This window comes from Calypte anna, chromosome 4A, assembly GCF_003957555.1.
Source record: "Calypte anna isolate BGI_N300 chromosome 4A, bCalAnn1_v1.p, whole genome shotgun sequence".
NCBI lineage: Eukaryota > Metazoa > Chordata > Aves > Apodiformes > Trochilidae > Calypte > Calypte anna.
This window is the reverse complement of record NC_044248.1, coordinates 37,689,374-37,704,844: the sequence shown is the minus strand read 5'-3', so window position 1 is coordinate 37,704,844 and position 15,471 is coordinate 37,689,374. Positions and strand designations below refer to the sequence as shown.

The 15,471-nt window shown below is 42.0% G+C and overlaps 1 protein-coding gene across 1 annotated transcript in view; it reads left to right on the top strand.

The window, feature by feature from the left end:
* HPGDS (hematopoietic prostaglandin D synthase) overlaps nt 1-15,471 on the top strand; it is a 35,380-nt gene continuing 19,909 nt past the window's right edge. Inside the window, exons 1-2 of the mRNA XM_008499606.2 lie at nt 1-68; nt 14,086-14,227. Coding sequence (XP_008497828.1) covers nt 14,095-14,227 — 133 coding nt within the window. The 5' untranslated portion in view covers nt 1-68; nt 14,086-14,094. The remainder of the gene's footprint in view (nt 69-14,085; nt 14,228-15,471) is intronic.

Below are 15,471 nucleotides of genomic sequence, written 5' to 3'. Positions count from 1 at the left end.
TCCAGAGAGGCCAGTGCTCAGAGGGACTCCTGTGCACTGAGGAAGGGACCACGAATCACTGCGCCAGAGTGAGTTCTGTTGCGGCTTTGCTTACCCCCCACGTTCTGGCTTCTCTCTTTCTCTTTCCTTCCTCTAATCCCATTCTGCCCTCCCCAGGGCTGCTGTGTGACCAGCTGTGTGGGGTTTAGTCTCAACAAATGGTGTTACCTGTAAAGGAAGTACTGAGAGAGGTTTTTTTTTAGGGGTTTGGTTGGGTCTGTTCAACCCCTGTTTCTGCCCAAGGGATAACCATGAGCTCTACCCAGTGCCTGCAAATGGAACTCATCCATGTGCCTTCTCTGCTACTTCCAGGCATCTGTAAACTGCCTGCTGTGCTTAAGACATCCCTATGATCACACACACTGTGACAGTCAGACTTCAGAAATTATGAACTGCACTTTTCTAGAGGCAAATAAATCACTAGCCTGCTGCTAGAGCAAGCCCCTGTTCCTCACCAGTGTCTGATGCACCAGAGCTGCTTTGATAACCAAGAGTATGTGTCAGAGAGACATTTTCCAAAGAAAAGAATCTCATCAACACAGCAGGAAAAAAAAAAAAGGTGTGAGGAAGTGCCTGGCTTTCTGCAGGGAGTTTTCAGCAAGGGGAAAAAGCATTTCAAAGCATCTGCTTTACTTCTAATATTCTAACAGATGTAAAGGTTGCCTTACATGAATTCATCACATTACCAAGCCAAATCAAGGCTAATGTCAGAGGAATTAGATTAATATTAAGCAGCACCAACCAGTTCCTCCAGGTCATTTTGGTGCACTGCTCTGTTCATTCTCCAAATTTCTGTCTTCTGCTCCCCTGGTGGATTAACATACTTTCATCCTAATTCTCATGATTACTTTGAAAAGAAAAACCTCCTGCTTGCACTATCAACATTTCTCTCCTTATCAAAACTCACAGGGCTTATTTTGCTTTTTAGTCTTTGCTTCAAAATGATACTCTGCATATCAGAGTTCAGTTGCTGTGGGTTTTTTTCATTAAATTTCAACTGTCATCATCTGCCTGTGTGCATAATCCTGCGTAATCCACACATTTCCTCTTCTAAAAGCCATCCCTCATTCACTGCTTGTAGTGAACAAACCTTAGCTCTAAAGTATTTTTCCTGGGCTTCTACACTCCTTAGCATTGCTTGTAAACACTGGTACTTTCATACTCACAAGTTGTAACTTTTGTAAAGAAAAAAAAAAGAGACATCTTTTGTAAGTTTACTTTTGCTCATTCTTTTGTTTTCTTTAATCCAAAATAAAATCCACCTCTCCCTACTAATGCATACACAGTGTCAGTTACTCCCTGCTGCTGATGCACACACACCCAGACAAACAATCCAATCTGTTGGAATAGAAGACTGACACTCCAAATTTTAAACCAAAAATAAACACAGAGTAATTCTTAGAGTTCTGTTAGCCAATTTTCTTCAGTGCCACACACTCCTGTGCCACTGAAAAACACATCCTGTTGCTCTGAGGGTTTGCTCTGAAGATTTCTGGTTGCTATAAACAATCTTTTTCTAAGCAGTTAGAAGCAATTGAAGACAGCACAAAGTACCTTTGGTCAAAACCTGACCAGAAGTTAATTATGCTCTATAGGAGCCACGTGTTGGATTAACAAGTGCCATGCCATGCCACTAAAACAACTAAAATAATTATTCACATCAGCTTAAGACTTACCATATATGCTGCAAATCTCATGCAGGTGAATTTTTCACCATTTTGTCAATTAGTCCAAGAGGGGAAAAAAAAAAATCTGCCAAATCCCATGTATAGATTTTAAGGTACCACCATTTTCAAGAATATAATTGGTCTGGAGATAATCTGCTAGAGCTCCCATAAAATAAGCTACAGCAGGGGACTGAAAAAACCCAACTTGGTTAATTTTATACCTCTTTAGAAGTAGATAAAAATGATGCTGGAGTGATTCTGTGAAGAATCAGTATGAAATGGGATAGGAGAGAAAACAGAGATTTGGGTAGCACATGGCAAACAGAGAAGGAGAACACAAATACAGAAAAAACGTCTTGAACAGTTTCAAAAACTTACTGATGTTGTGACAAGAGGAAAGAGTTAAGTGTGTGCCTCAGGAAATGAGCAATGTTTTGTGCCAGGATACTCTGGGGCAGAGCAGGGAATGAGCAGCACTGGGCACTGCCCTGGAGCCAGACTCTGCCAGGTGTTTCTGGGAACAAAGGTGAAACTGGTTGCAAACTCTGCTTCTCAGAGAGTACTTTCTTCTTAAGTGGGCTGGGCTTTTACATACCAAGCAGTTTGTGACCACAACATTTTACTACTTACAGCCAAATCTAGGTGTTCCTGGCCCCCAGGCTTCAGGTGAGGTGTTGCTTAGGGCTGTAGGTCCACACTTGCCAGTGCTGGTTGTCTTAAGAAGACTGATATAATCTAAATATCCAAAGAGCTCTTTAACAAGGTCCTGGGTCTTCTCAGAGTCTCTCTGGCTGAGAAAATGATATAAAAATATTTGAAAAGACATGAGATCTATACCTAAGCCTCCTGGGCAGGACAATACATGCCAGGAACCCCAGGACAGAGCAGGACAACCAGGAATTTGTGACCATAAAACCTGTAAAGCTTTGCAAAGTGAATAAAACTTTGCTTGGTCTCACCTGTGCTGGCTACAGGGAACCTATGTGTTGCTGAAAATCCTACCTAATGCTTTTGCTTCCATGCCTGTCATTTTGTTTATTTTTGGCAAATTGTAAAGCAAATTAACAACAGTTCAAAATCAAAGTCATTTAGATGAGCAGGGGGAAGGTTTGGCATTTGTACTTCCCCTTGAACATATTCACACATTTACACGTGACTTGGACAGGGAAAAAAAGCTTCTTTTTTAACATCCAAGGAAAGATGCTAGGTGGCCAAGACAGCTGTTAGACAATTTACTGTGCTGGACAAGCTTGAGAGTTCAGGAAATGGACATGAAATCATCCTAGCAAAACCAGCAGCTGCCTTTGGAGAGCTGACTAAACCACTTAGCACACAGCAACATCACTGACGACTGCAGCCTTTACTTTGTAGGGATGTTGTCATGGGCTGTGCTGCTTTATCTTGTGACTACAGAGACAGATGGAAGACATGAATTTTACACAAGTGACTGGTATTGGCAAGAATAAAGATTATTTGGGCTTTTGTTCTACCACAAAATGCTTCAGGGAATTCTTAGAACAGCTGATGAGGAAATAGAAGATGCAAATAGTCTCTCCTGAGAAATTATCCTAATCACTCTTTAGTCTGTGTCTTTCCTGAGATCTCTCCTTTTGCAGTTTTAGTTGCCAGTATTTCAGTCTCAAGCATGCAATTTATTCATTCAAAGTTCATCATAGCCTGGGAGGCTGAGCAAAACGATTTTACAAGTTAATTACATAAAAGTGGAGCCAAGTAGCTGCAAATCAAAAGACTGAGGGTCAGACAGAAAGAAAGACCATCCCAGATGCTCAGGCCCAAAATGGAAGGGCCAGGCAGGAAGGGCAGAAGGGGGAGCATGATGCCCAGCAAAACCATGTCCATCACCCCCTTCTCTGCCTTCTTGTACCCCCTGTTGTCCTCTGGGACTGCAGTTAAAATGAACAGGGTGAACTTCAAATATCTGAATTCTTACTGTTTTGACCACAGTTGCCTGAGGGGCAGTCACATGAAGAGCAGCAGCTTTATAATCAGCTTGGAGGAACCCAGTGGACCCTGGTTTTCTGCCTTCAGTGATGGTCTTGACAGTCCAGTCACACTGGAAATGTCTTCAAAAAACTCTCAGAATAAATATTTTTCTAATCCTCCTCTTTCTCCCCTATATTCTTGAAGGATTTTTTTATATAGCTCTGGCTTCCCACATTAGCAAACCAAGTCTGGCATTTCCTTGGACCCATAATTGCTTCAAGCTTTCCTACAAACTCTTTTTTAAACCCACACACTGACAGCTCAGGCTTCCAAAAGCCTCTCTCACACAGCAGAGCTTTACTGATCAGGTCACCTAACATAGAATCATAGTCATAGACTGCTTAGGGTCGGAATGGACCCTAAAGATCATCAAGATCCAACCCCACTGCTTGAGCAGGGAAACCTCCCAGGCTGCACAAGGCTTCATCCAGCCTGGCCTTGAATACTTCCAGGGAGGGAGAATCCACAACTTCCCTGGGCAACCTGTGCCAGTACCTTATTACCTCATACTATTAGTGCTCCTCAGTAACCCCACAACAACAATTCTTCACTTGTTAGGAGGCTGATTTCCACCACCAGTTGCACACCAGGAAAAGATGGGCAAAAGTCCACCACCAAAACCAAACCAAACCAAAACTCAACCATACAGCAAATTCCATGAACATTTTATTCAGATGATTTCTGAATTAAACAGAAAAGAGTGTGATTTTTTTTAATCTTTACCTCCAAGGTCCAAATTGCTATCTGGCATTTAAAGAGAAGGTATCAAATTAAAATGTTTATTTTCTATAATTAGGGTGGAGCAGGAAAAGGGGCCATTAGTTTCCAGGAGGAGAGTTTATGTCAGGCTGAGAGATATTGGATAGAATTACTTAAATATTTTCACTTTATTCTCTCTTAAAACACAGTCTTTGCAATCTTCCATTAATCTACCAATATTCATAGAATAGAATTGGCTGGGTTGGAAGGGACCTCTGAGATCATCAAGTCCAGCCCTTGATCCACTACCACTGTGGTTTCCAGACCATGGCACTGAGTGCCACATCCAGTCTCTTTTTAAATATCTCCAGGGACAGAGAATCCACTACTTCCCTGGGCAGCCCATTCCAATGTCTGATCACCCTCTCCGTAAGGAAATTCTTTCTAATATCCAACCTAAACCTCCCCTGGCACAACTTGAGACCGTGCCCTCTTGTCTTGCTGAGAGTTGCCTGGGAAAAGAGCCCAACCCCCCCCTGGCTCCAACCTCCTTTCAGGGAGTTGTAGAGAGTGATGAGGTCTCCCCTGAGCCTCCTCTTCTCCAGGCTGAACACCCCCAGCTCCCTCAGCCTCACCTCATAGGATCTGTGCTCGAGTCCCTTCACCAGCCCAGTTGCCCTCCTTTGGACCTGCTCCAGCACCTCAATCTCCTTCCTGAACTGAGGGGCCCAGAACTGGACACAGGACTTGAGCTGTGGCCTCACAAGCGCTGAGTACAGGGGCAGAATCCCTTCCCTGGACCTGCTGGCCACGCTGTTCCTGCTACAGCCCAGGATGCCATTGGCCTTCTTGGCCACCTGGGCACACTGCTGGCTCATGTTTAGCTTCCTGTCAATCCAGACTCCCAGGTCCCTTTCTGCCACTCTGTGCCCAGCCTGGAGCTCCCCATGGGGTTGTTGTGGCCAAAGTGCAGGACCCGGCACTTGGCCGTGTTGAACCTCATCCCGTTGGAATCAGCCCAGCTCTCCAGTCTGTCCAGGTCCCTCTGCAGAGCCCTCCTGCCTTCCAGCTGATCCACACTCCCCCCCAGCTTCGTGTCATCTGCAAATTTGCTGATGATGGACTCAATCCCTTCATCTAAATCATCAATGAAGATATTACATAGAACTGGGCTCAACACTGATCCACCTGGTTTGCTCCAACTGCCTGATGGCAGGAGGGGCAGAGCTTCACCGCCTCCTTCTGGACTTCTTTTGGATTAGAAAGGGTGTGACTCCACCAGTCAATTTCCCTTTCACCATCCCTAATACTTCTTCTACATCTCTCTACCTCCTCCTTGAGCTCTGCCACCAGGCACAGCAAGTCATTCACCTGCTCGCATCCCACACAGACCCCACTCACACCGTCCTCTGGCGCCAACACGAGGCTCAGACACTCTACACAGCCAGAGGCCTGAACAGCTACGTCCCTCTTGCTGTCCCTCTTCAGGGGTTCCATCTGTGTGGACACACCCTGCATCTTAACAGCACCAGGTTTGGCTTTTTTGGAGACCATTGCTCCTTCAAGAGAGCTGGGAGGTGGCTGTACCCCTCCTGCTTGCCCTGCCTGAGCGAACTGCCACGCCACATTCCTGTTTACCTGCTCCTGTTTGCCGCCCTCCAGGTCGCTGTTGCTCTTCACGGCCCTTTTTATCCCTCTCAGCAGTGCCAGGTGCCACCCTCTTATGAGCTGATTCCCCTCACCTGAGAGCACCAGCAGGTGGGGCAGATCCTGGCAGCCCTTTATATCCCTCTCTACAGCACTGGGTGCCACCCCACTATCAGCTGATTCCCCTCACCTGAGGCCACCACCAGAAGGTGGGGCAGCTCCTCCTCACAGCCTTTTATATCCCTCTCCACAGTGCTGGGTGGGTGCCACCCCCTTATCAGATGATTGCCCTCACCTGGGACCACCAGGAGAAGGTGGGGCAGCTCCTGGCAGCCCTTTATATCCTTCTGGGCAGTGCTGGGTGTCACACCCTTATTAGCTGATTGTCCTCACCTGAGAGCACCAGCAGAAGGTGGGGCAGCCAATCTCCAATCCTTCAACCTCAAAAAGGGGGCAGAATTTTTCTTATTTTCTTTGCTAAAAAAATAATTAATAATAACAATTTTGGCAGGAAAAAAAAAATCACAAATCAACAAACGTTACTATTTTTAGTTTTCAAAGGTTGAAAATATCTCCTAAACCTCTAATATTTTTGACTCAGTATTAAAAGCAGAAGTTCATGCTCGAGAAAAGGAAAATAAGCATATTTCCTCTTTGCTGTGCAAGCAGAGAGGATGACCATGACTCTTCAATTCTGTTTCCTAATGGGTATCCCATTCAGCTTCCTCATTCAGGGAGTGCATCACCTACTGTACCCCTATTTTTTATTTTTTTTTTTTTTGAGGGAAAAGCAAAATTTATTTGCTTTAGTGTTACTGACATTTAGATAAACAGCTTGCATTGAGCCAGTTCCTTTGCCAGGCAGAGTCATTGACCTTTCTCACAAGAGAGGAGTCAGAAGGGATCAACAGCCACCCCATGGCTGGTTCTTCCTGGCATGGGCAGATTTCTTACCATTGAAATCTTTCCTCTCCAAAAAGGGCCAAGACATCACTATTTCCATTTGTAATTTCAACTCTTAGTTTCCACATAAAATGTAAACACTGAGAGTCTTTGGAGAAAATAATTTATCATCTCAAGGAAAAAATTTAAACCATTCCTGCAGCAACTGGAATCAGCAACCAGGAGAGCTGCACCATGCCCTGCAGACAAATCTTTCTTTGAATGTTTGGTTGGTTAAATAAAAAGGAAGAAATTAGACACAGACATTTTCTGTCTTTTCCACCTTGATAAAATTGCAATGTGTATTTTATAAAGTTATGGCTGTGGAAGCTTTCCTTTGTTTGCTTTCTGCAATACTCCTGTGTCTCTGGTTTCTTCCTCTGAAAACAGACAATTTTAAAAATCAAGGGAGGAAGACTCACCTGGGCAGAGAATTATTTTCTTTTAATTGAGGAAGGAGAAAGCTGCATTAATAGTCACCTCTCCAGTCACAGGGAGGAGGTGAGGAATTCACATATTTGAGATGCACAAGAAACAAGACAGGCAAAACTGAACTTAATATTCTTAATGTTCCTCAGGTGAAATAAGGCAGAGTAAGTCTCTTTCCTGGTTAAAAAAAAAATCTTTCTTTGTATTTCATAAAGTAACACAACTCTCCCCAATAACTAAGGATCAGGATGAAAAATCAATGATTCATACTTAGACAACTCCTGAGAAAACAGCCTAAGGAAAAACTCTCCTTTAACATATAGACTCTTTTGTCTGTATATACAAAGAAACAAAACAAAACAAAACACCATAGATCCAGCCAGCTTCTCTCCTTTCCCTTTCTAAACTGAGTTTGCTAACTGACACCAGTATGACTGGGCACCCTGACTGGGAGTAAGGAAGAGAAAGAATACTTTTCCCTCTGAAATCCCAATGATAGCATTCATGGAGAATGTCCAGCAGATCTGGGTTGTATATGGGGCTGGTACACATAGGACATCACAGGAATACAGGAGCAAATACATGAACTGTCTGAAATTGCCCCCTCCAGCCCAGTGCCATCCCCAGATCAAGCATCCATTTCAGGCCCACTCATCTATCTTCCAGGCCAACCTTACAGAACCACTTTGTAAAAGAAATAGCAGCTGGTTTAAAAGCAGCACTAAGGATGAAAACAAATAAAAATGTCAACCAAGCTTCTCAGTTGGAGTTAGATTATTGCTTAGAGAGAGGACAGACTGTTTCGTGCTCCATAAAACAAGATGCTGCTTGGCATCATCCCTGTAAGATGAGTGGAAGCTGAGTGGTTGTTACACTTCCATCCTATAAAACAATGAAAATGGGATATATATATATATATCAGCTCCACCAGCCCAAACACTCTGAATGGATGTAATAGAAGTATCTTAAAATACAATAAACAGAAGTATCCATTGACTGGGATGATCACTCAGAGGCACTCCATCACCTTGTCAGGCATGGCCATACCTTCCCTTCTCACTTCCTTCAGCAGGCACTGGCTTTCCTTTGGAAGGCCCTGAGGTCCAGGCTGCTCTCCTGGTGGGGGATGACACAAGGAAACCAAAGTAATAATTAGCACAGGAAAATTAAATGGTGCTTCCTCAAGGACCCCATTTTGGTCTGGCTGCAATTCCTGGGAGGCTGATGCCATCAGGTAGCCCAGACCTCCAGTTTCCCCCTTTTTGGCAGGCCCATGGCTGGGGAAGTGTTGTGTCAGGTGCTAGTTGGAGTGTTTTCCCAAAACGACTCCCAAATTAATGAAGAATCCTCATGTTAAATAAATATACACGCAGTGCATACATCATGTCTTCCAGGCAGACTGCTTGAGGCTCAGATTTTTAGAAATATCCAGGTGAACCTTAACCCAATCCTGCTGGTTTTGCTTGCTGGAAGGAACAGCTTTTAAAAATCTTCTCACAGAAATGAAACTTTGGTTTCTTACAGTGCCAAGTCCAATTAAAGGGAACTTTGCACCACGAGGTCCTTTGTCAGACTTTGGATGGATATGGTCAGCTCAGCTGGTTTCCCTCCCTCTGCCCCCAGCTTAGGGAAAAGCCCTCTGCTGCTTGTCACCTTAGATATTAATAACCTTATCAAATAAAATGAAATTTTCTCTTTTTTTTTTGTTGTTTTTTTTCCTCCTGACTTCATATACTGAGTATCTACATCCACATTTGGGTGTCTGTTGCTAGCCTGAGGAATATTTATTGTATTACCTTGTGGACTGAATTTGCAAAACACAGATGAAACCCTTTTTGTCTCCAAAGCCCAGCCAAGGTTTGGTTTTTTTTTTCCCAGGACAAAGGCTCAGACTAGGCAAGCAGGGCCTAGAGCCTGCAAAATGCAAGCAGATGAATTTGTGATTTACCCTTTAAAACAGAAAAGGGACATCTATACTAAATATATATATAAAAGCAAGAGTATTGCATACCTTGCAGACACTGGGACTGCTTGCTTCTGTTCCCTCCTGGTATGTTCATCCAGTTTCCAGTCTGCCACTGGAATGCCATTTTCATTTCTAGTGTTAACTGAAATTTAGCATTTTAGTTCTCAGCCAACAATGCTGATTCCTTCCTGGGTTCTGGTTTTTTTCATTCTAATATTGCTTCAAGTTTTTAAATTGATTTCTCAGTCCTGCTTCAGCTGGAATAAAAGCATCCCAAATTCATCAGGTAATACAGGATCTCCGTGAAGACATCAACAGTTTTAAATTATTATTATTAAGGCAACTTAATCTGACCTAAAATGTCTGAGCCATTTGTAACTTCAGCCCGAATTTTGGCTCATGAGTAATGTAGAGGTTGCTCCTTTTTACATGTATTTGACTTTCTCTCAGATTTTCTCTTTGACTTTGTCACTGAGTGGCTCCAAAAATGTAATTTAATCACGAGATCCACTAATCCTCTGTTTAAAGCTATGTTAAAGCCAGTTTAGCTGGCTTTAAGAAAGCTGCAGAGGAAAGCTAGAAAATCAGCTAAGCGGGTCAACAACTTGAAAGTATTAAAGCTAATTTAATAGGAAATTTAAACTAGTTGAGTTCACTGCTTTAAAAGTTGTATGCTATAAAAGCAGGCTTAAAGTTTCTGCAGGAGCTATCAAAGGAGGGCAGGGCAGGTGTACAGGGGGAATCTGGCCAGGTATTCATTGCTTTAGAAGTTAAAAAACAACTTCTTAGGCAGAAGATTTATTGGTGTAGGGTAAATCAGCCCTTTCCTGCACTATTACATACTTAGCTGTGCAACAAACTCACCTGTAGAGATTTAATAGCACTCAGGAGGTGGGTAAATGTTTGCAAGTCTGGGCATTAAGGTCCTCCCACTCATCAACATCTTCTAGTAATTTTAGGCCATGAATAAACCTAAAAAAAGAGAAATAATTTTAGAGTTTTAAAGATTTCCCTGCCCTTCCCCATTTAGAAAGGAAAAGAAAAGAGAACAAAATCAAAATGAACAAAAATAAATAAATCAAAACTAAAAAAAAAACAAAAGGAGGAAAAACCAGACCCCAAATAAGCTTTTTTTCCTGTAGAAGTGATATTTTTCAATAATAATTTTGGACATTTTAGATATTTTTTTATTCTGTTCCTCATGAACCATCCCTTTACAAACACACTGGGGAAATGCAGTAAAGGAGGATAAGTAAAAACCCAACAATTTTCTATGTTTGGCAAAAAACTATTGCAAACCCAACTATTTCTTTCATTGAAAAACCTATCTGTAACTGTTTAGGAAGCACTCCCCCTGACATTTTCCAAGGAATACAAATAAAACCTACAAACATTTACAAAACCATGTTTACAATAGAACTACACAGGCCTTTGAAATGTCAAGTATTTTTGGTAAGCTCCTTATAGGGCTGGGCCTTTTTGTTCAGAGGTGGAAAAACAATTCATAAAGCTTAAATATGCATCAGCACTGCAAATATTTGATCACTCCTGTTGCTGTATGCATTAGAAATATGTTTAGATTCACTATAGATGTTCGAAACAATAGTTTCCACTGCTTCCTTGTCAGACCCACATATTCCTCAGTCTACCACAGAAAGTCTTCCTGACCTACAGCCAAAATTCTCTTTTCTTTACATCACCTCAGTCCTCTTGATTATACGTGTCTTTGTGTATAAAGCTCCCCCACAGGGAGTATTAGACTTTTTCAAAATACCACCAGAAATCCAGCACTTTCCTCATCTCCAGCAAGCTCTCTATAGAGTCTACTCTCTTCCTCATGATTCTACCTTCAGAATTTCTATTCTTTGTTTTTAAATGCCTTCCAGCTGCCAAAAAGTTTCTGCTTACATTGGGATAGTGGAGATCCTGAAGCCACATGTGAGCAGTGCAGTCATTTCTGTGGCCATTTACACCCTTAAAGAAGGGAAGCAGTCACTGTGGGGTTTGCATGTTAGAGGTTGTATCCTCCCCAAACACATATTGACTCAGTAGTACTCACCCCTAAAAAAAAAAATAATCAGAAAGTAAGAATCAAGTGGGTTTTTTTTCCTCTATTATTGCTGAATTGTGGAACCATGGAATGATTTGGGTTGGGAGGGACCTTCAAGATCATCTAGGTCCTCTGCATGGGCAGGAACACCTCCCACTAGAATAAGTTGTCCAAAGCCCCATCCAGCTTGGCCTTGAACCCTTCCAGAGGCAGAGCATCCACAACTTCCCTGGGCAGCCAGTGCCACCTTCACAGGAAAGTATTTCTTCATAATATCAAACCTAAATCTACTCTCTTCCAGCTTAAACCCTTGAATTACCTCTCTTGGCCTGCAACCTCTAAGTCATATCCAACCTGAACATCAGGTAACACGTGCTCTTTTAAAAATACCATTCTTGCTCTTAAACAACCTCACAAAATCAGAAGCAGGAACAAAGAGAAGAAAAGAAATCTTATCCTCTCTTCTTATATTCACTTTGCAGACACATAATCCACTCATCCTGCATAAATAACTGCTGATAATAATATTATATAAGCATAAGAAAGCATAGTAAATAATAAATTGGGGCACACAATGTGAAAATAGAGTAGTGAAGATTTGCCAGTTGCCTCTCACATTCTTGAAACATTTAGAATTGTCAACATTTCTCTCTTTAGAGAAAGAAACAGCTACACCTGTAATCTGCAAGCTGCACTTGCCAAGCAGCAAGGAAATGTATTTGCTGATAATAAATTTGCTGATAATGCCTGAAGAAGAGGAGGCTCAGAGGAGACCTCATCACTCTCTACAACTCCCTGAAAGGAGGCTGTAGCGAGGTGGGAACTGGACTCTTTTCACAGACGACCTTCAACAAGACAAGAGGACACAGTCTTAAGTTGTGCCAGGGGAGGTTTAGGTTAGATATTAGAAAGAATTTCTTCACGGAGAGGGTGATCAGGCATTGGAATGGACTGCCTGGTGAGGTGGTAGATTCTCCATCCCTGGAGACATTTAAAAAAAGACTGGATGTGGCACTCAGTGCCATGGTCTAGCAACTGCTCCGGTGGGTCAAGGGTTGGACTAGATGATCTCTGAGGTCCCTTCCAACCCGGCTAATTCTATGATTCTAAACACATCCAGAAAACTAAACACATCCTAATGTAATGCATTTTGCCTACAGCTTCCCTCTTTTATACAGTGCAAAGCAACACACTTGCTCAACTTACAAAAAAATAATTGTAGGGGTGTTTTGGTTTTGAATCACTGACAGATATCTCCACCTGTAACTCTCCATCTCTGCTGCTGCTTCTCTGCTGGGCCATCAGCTGTGAAAATTATATAGGGGAATAGGTAACTTTCATGATAAATTAAGTAGCCTCCAAGGTACAATTCATTTTTTTTTAATGCCTTTGCTACTCTGAGGATGGAAAGTAGGTATTTTTATTTTTTAAAAGTGGCAAAGACAGTCTGCTCTTTCCAGCTTGAGTGAAATGTAAGCTTTCCAAGTTTCTGAACCAAGTCCTTCTCCCTCTGAAGTGAAAGCTCATGATTCATCTGCCCCCAAGCCTACATTTTCAGCTGCAAGGTGACTCAGTGGGGGCTGTCTCTATTGCAAGGCTAAGTAGTAGTACTTACTCATTAAAAAAAAAAAAAACAAAACCTGCCCTTCCTTTCCTAGTGTAGATGATATGTTACTACCACACCAAATCTGATGGATAAAAGAATAGTAAATGAGATGCAAAGTCTACTTTAAGACCAAAATAAAAAAGGGTTTTGCTTTGGGGAAGGATGTTGGTTTAGTTCTGTACATTTAATCACAGCAGAGGTCATAGAGGTGCTATGTACAGAGTTTAAAAGTCAATTTTTTACATAAAGAGGCCTTACCTTTTCATCTTTCCTCTGCCATCCTTGCAGTCCAACCAAACTTATGAGTATTTTCTTTCATGGCCTGTTACACCGAGAAGCAAATAGAGCCTTCCTGTTGCATGATGCTTAACTAGAACAGAAAGAAGAAACTCACATGAAAATCTGATAAAGTAATTTGAAGTTTTCTTTTTGAATCTGTACAAGAAACTGAGAATTTTGCTGTTAATTTTCTCAAGCCAACAGTGTAGACTCATTTCCTTAGCAAATCTTTGCTTCTAAAATAACTCAGGTCAGCTTCCTACACAACTGGGGTAATTGTTAATAGAGGAAAGAGAGGAAAAGAGTTAATAGAGGAAAATTACAATTTGGAAATTCTCATTATTTGGTCCTAGGTGAAGGCCTCTGTATGCAAGAGACTGAGCAGGGCAAGGACAGCTTGAGTAAAGCTTCTGCTCAAGACAGCAGCTATTTTATGATATCTGGTCTTAGGCTTGCAGTGTGACATTTTAGATATGGCCTGAGCCTGGAGCCACAGGAGACGTAAATGAAAGCTGAAAATCCTTAATATGTAAGAAGAAGAAGAGGAAAAAAAATCATTGTCTGACTGTTGTTGGTTGACAAATTCAGAGCAAAAAAGGGTGACTAATGAAATGATTGCAAAGTACCACACACCGTGGCTTGGTGTAATATGTCTTCTGCATTGTACAAGCAATGTGTTTCAAAACCCAGCATATGGGGTGCTTTTGTAAGAAGAAGTTGAGTCATATTTAAAGCAACATGGTGCCTTCACTTCCAGGGGTTCAGCATGCCAGAGTACAAGCTGACATACTTCAATCTGAGAGGACGAGCAGAAATCAGCCGCTACCTGTTTGCCTACTCGGGCAAGAAGTATGAAGACCACAGGATAGAAGCAGCAGACTGGCCCAAAATCAAACCTAGTAAGTTGTTGATAAAGGATTAAAAGAGGTGATGGAACACCTCTTCCTAAAAACAATCCTTCTGAGAGTACTCTGACGGCTATGCTACTCCATTGCATGATTTTAGTAAGAAGTAATTTCTTTCCAGCTCTTTATTATTCCTGTTCATTAAATTAACTTTAGTTTAAATGAAATAGATCTTGAGTTTGGAGCCTGGGGATATGAAACCAGAGCTATTATTAGGTTTGCAGTTGGGCTCTATGATCTTAAAGATCTTATCCAACCTTAACAATTCTGTGATTCTGTATGTGTCTTCATTTCATGGATTTGTCCTGTGCTTTGCTACACAGCTTATGACACTTTTTACATACAGAATGAAGAATAACACCTTAAATTGGGGGAAAATGCACAACTAATATACAATGTGATCTCCATTAATCAAGTTAAGTTTCTTGCTTCACCCCATTGAATAAACCCTGCCAGCTGGCTACCAAATTCTTTCAAGGAGCAGCTAAATTTGGTCTTTCCCATAATGTCCACGACAACTTGAATGGCAAATACTCACACAGTGCTGCTGTTCAAGTGGCAGCTGGAGCCCATCTGTGGTGCTCAAATCTAGAAAATGCTGGCTAACAACCTGCAGCCAGGATTGCAGAGGAAGCAGTGGAAACTGGATGTGTTCAGTTAGGGATGGCTGACTTTGTAAACTTTATTTTTTCAGGACCTTAAGCCTGTTGACCATGTGATATAGCTTATGTCTCTCCTACTGCAGTTCCGAGGGCAAAAGCTCAGTAGCTAAAGACAAGACTGAGAACTCAGAGGAATAGAGGAAAGCTCTGCATAGGCCTTTTTGATACTTAACTCTGCACATATTCCCACATACACATGCCCACCTCTGTCCTGAAACAAATTCAGAGTATTGCAGCAATGTAGAATTCTGTGAAGAGTTTTGAACACTGACATTTAAGTCAGACAAATGAAAAAGACAAAGCACAGTGACTTAAAGGCTGCAGAGCCATTCATATCCTAGGACAAAATATTCTAAAAGCAGATCTATTGATCCACATTGATGAGGTCCCCACCATCCAAGTGAGCACAAGAAACAATGCAGGAAAATCCCTCCTATGTTTTTCCTCAATGTTCCCATCTTGAACTCTCCAGTAAAGCTTTATATATAACAGTATGAGTTATATATAAGTGTTTGCCCAGCTACAGCACCAGTACCACCAGAACACTGTGAGGAGAGGTACCTGAGAAATCCTAAA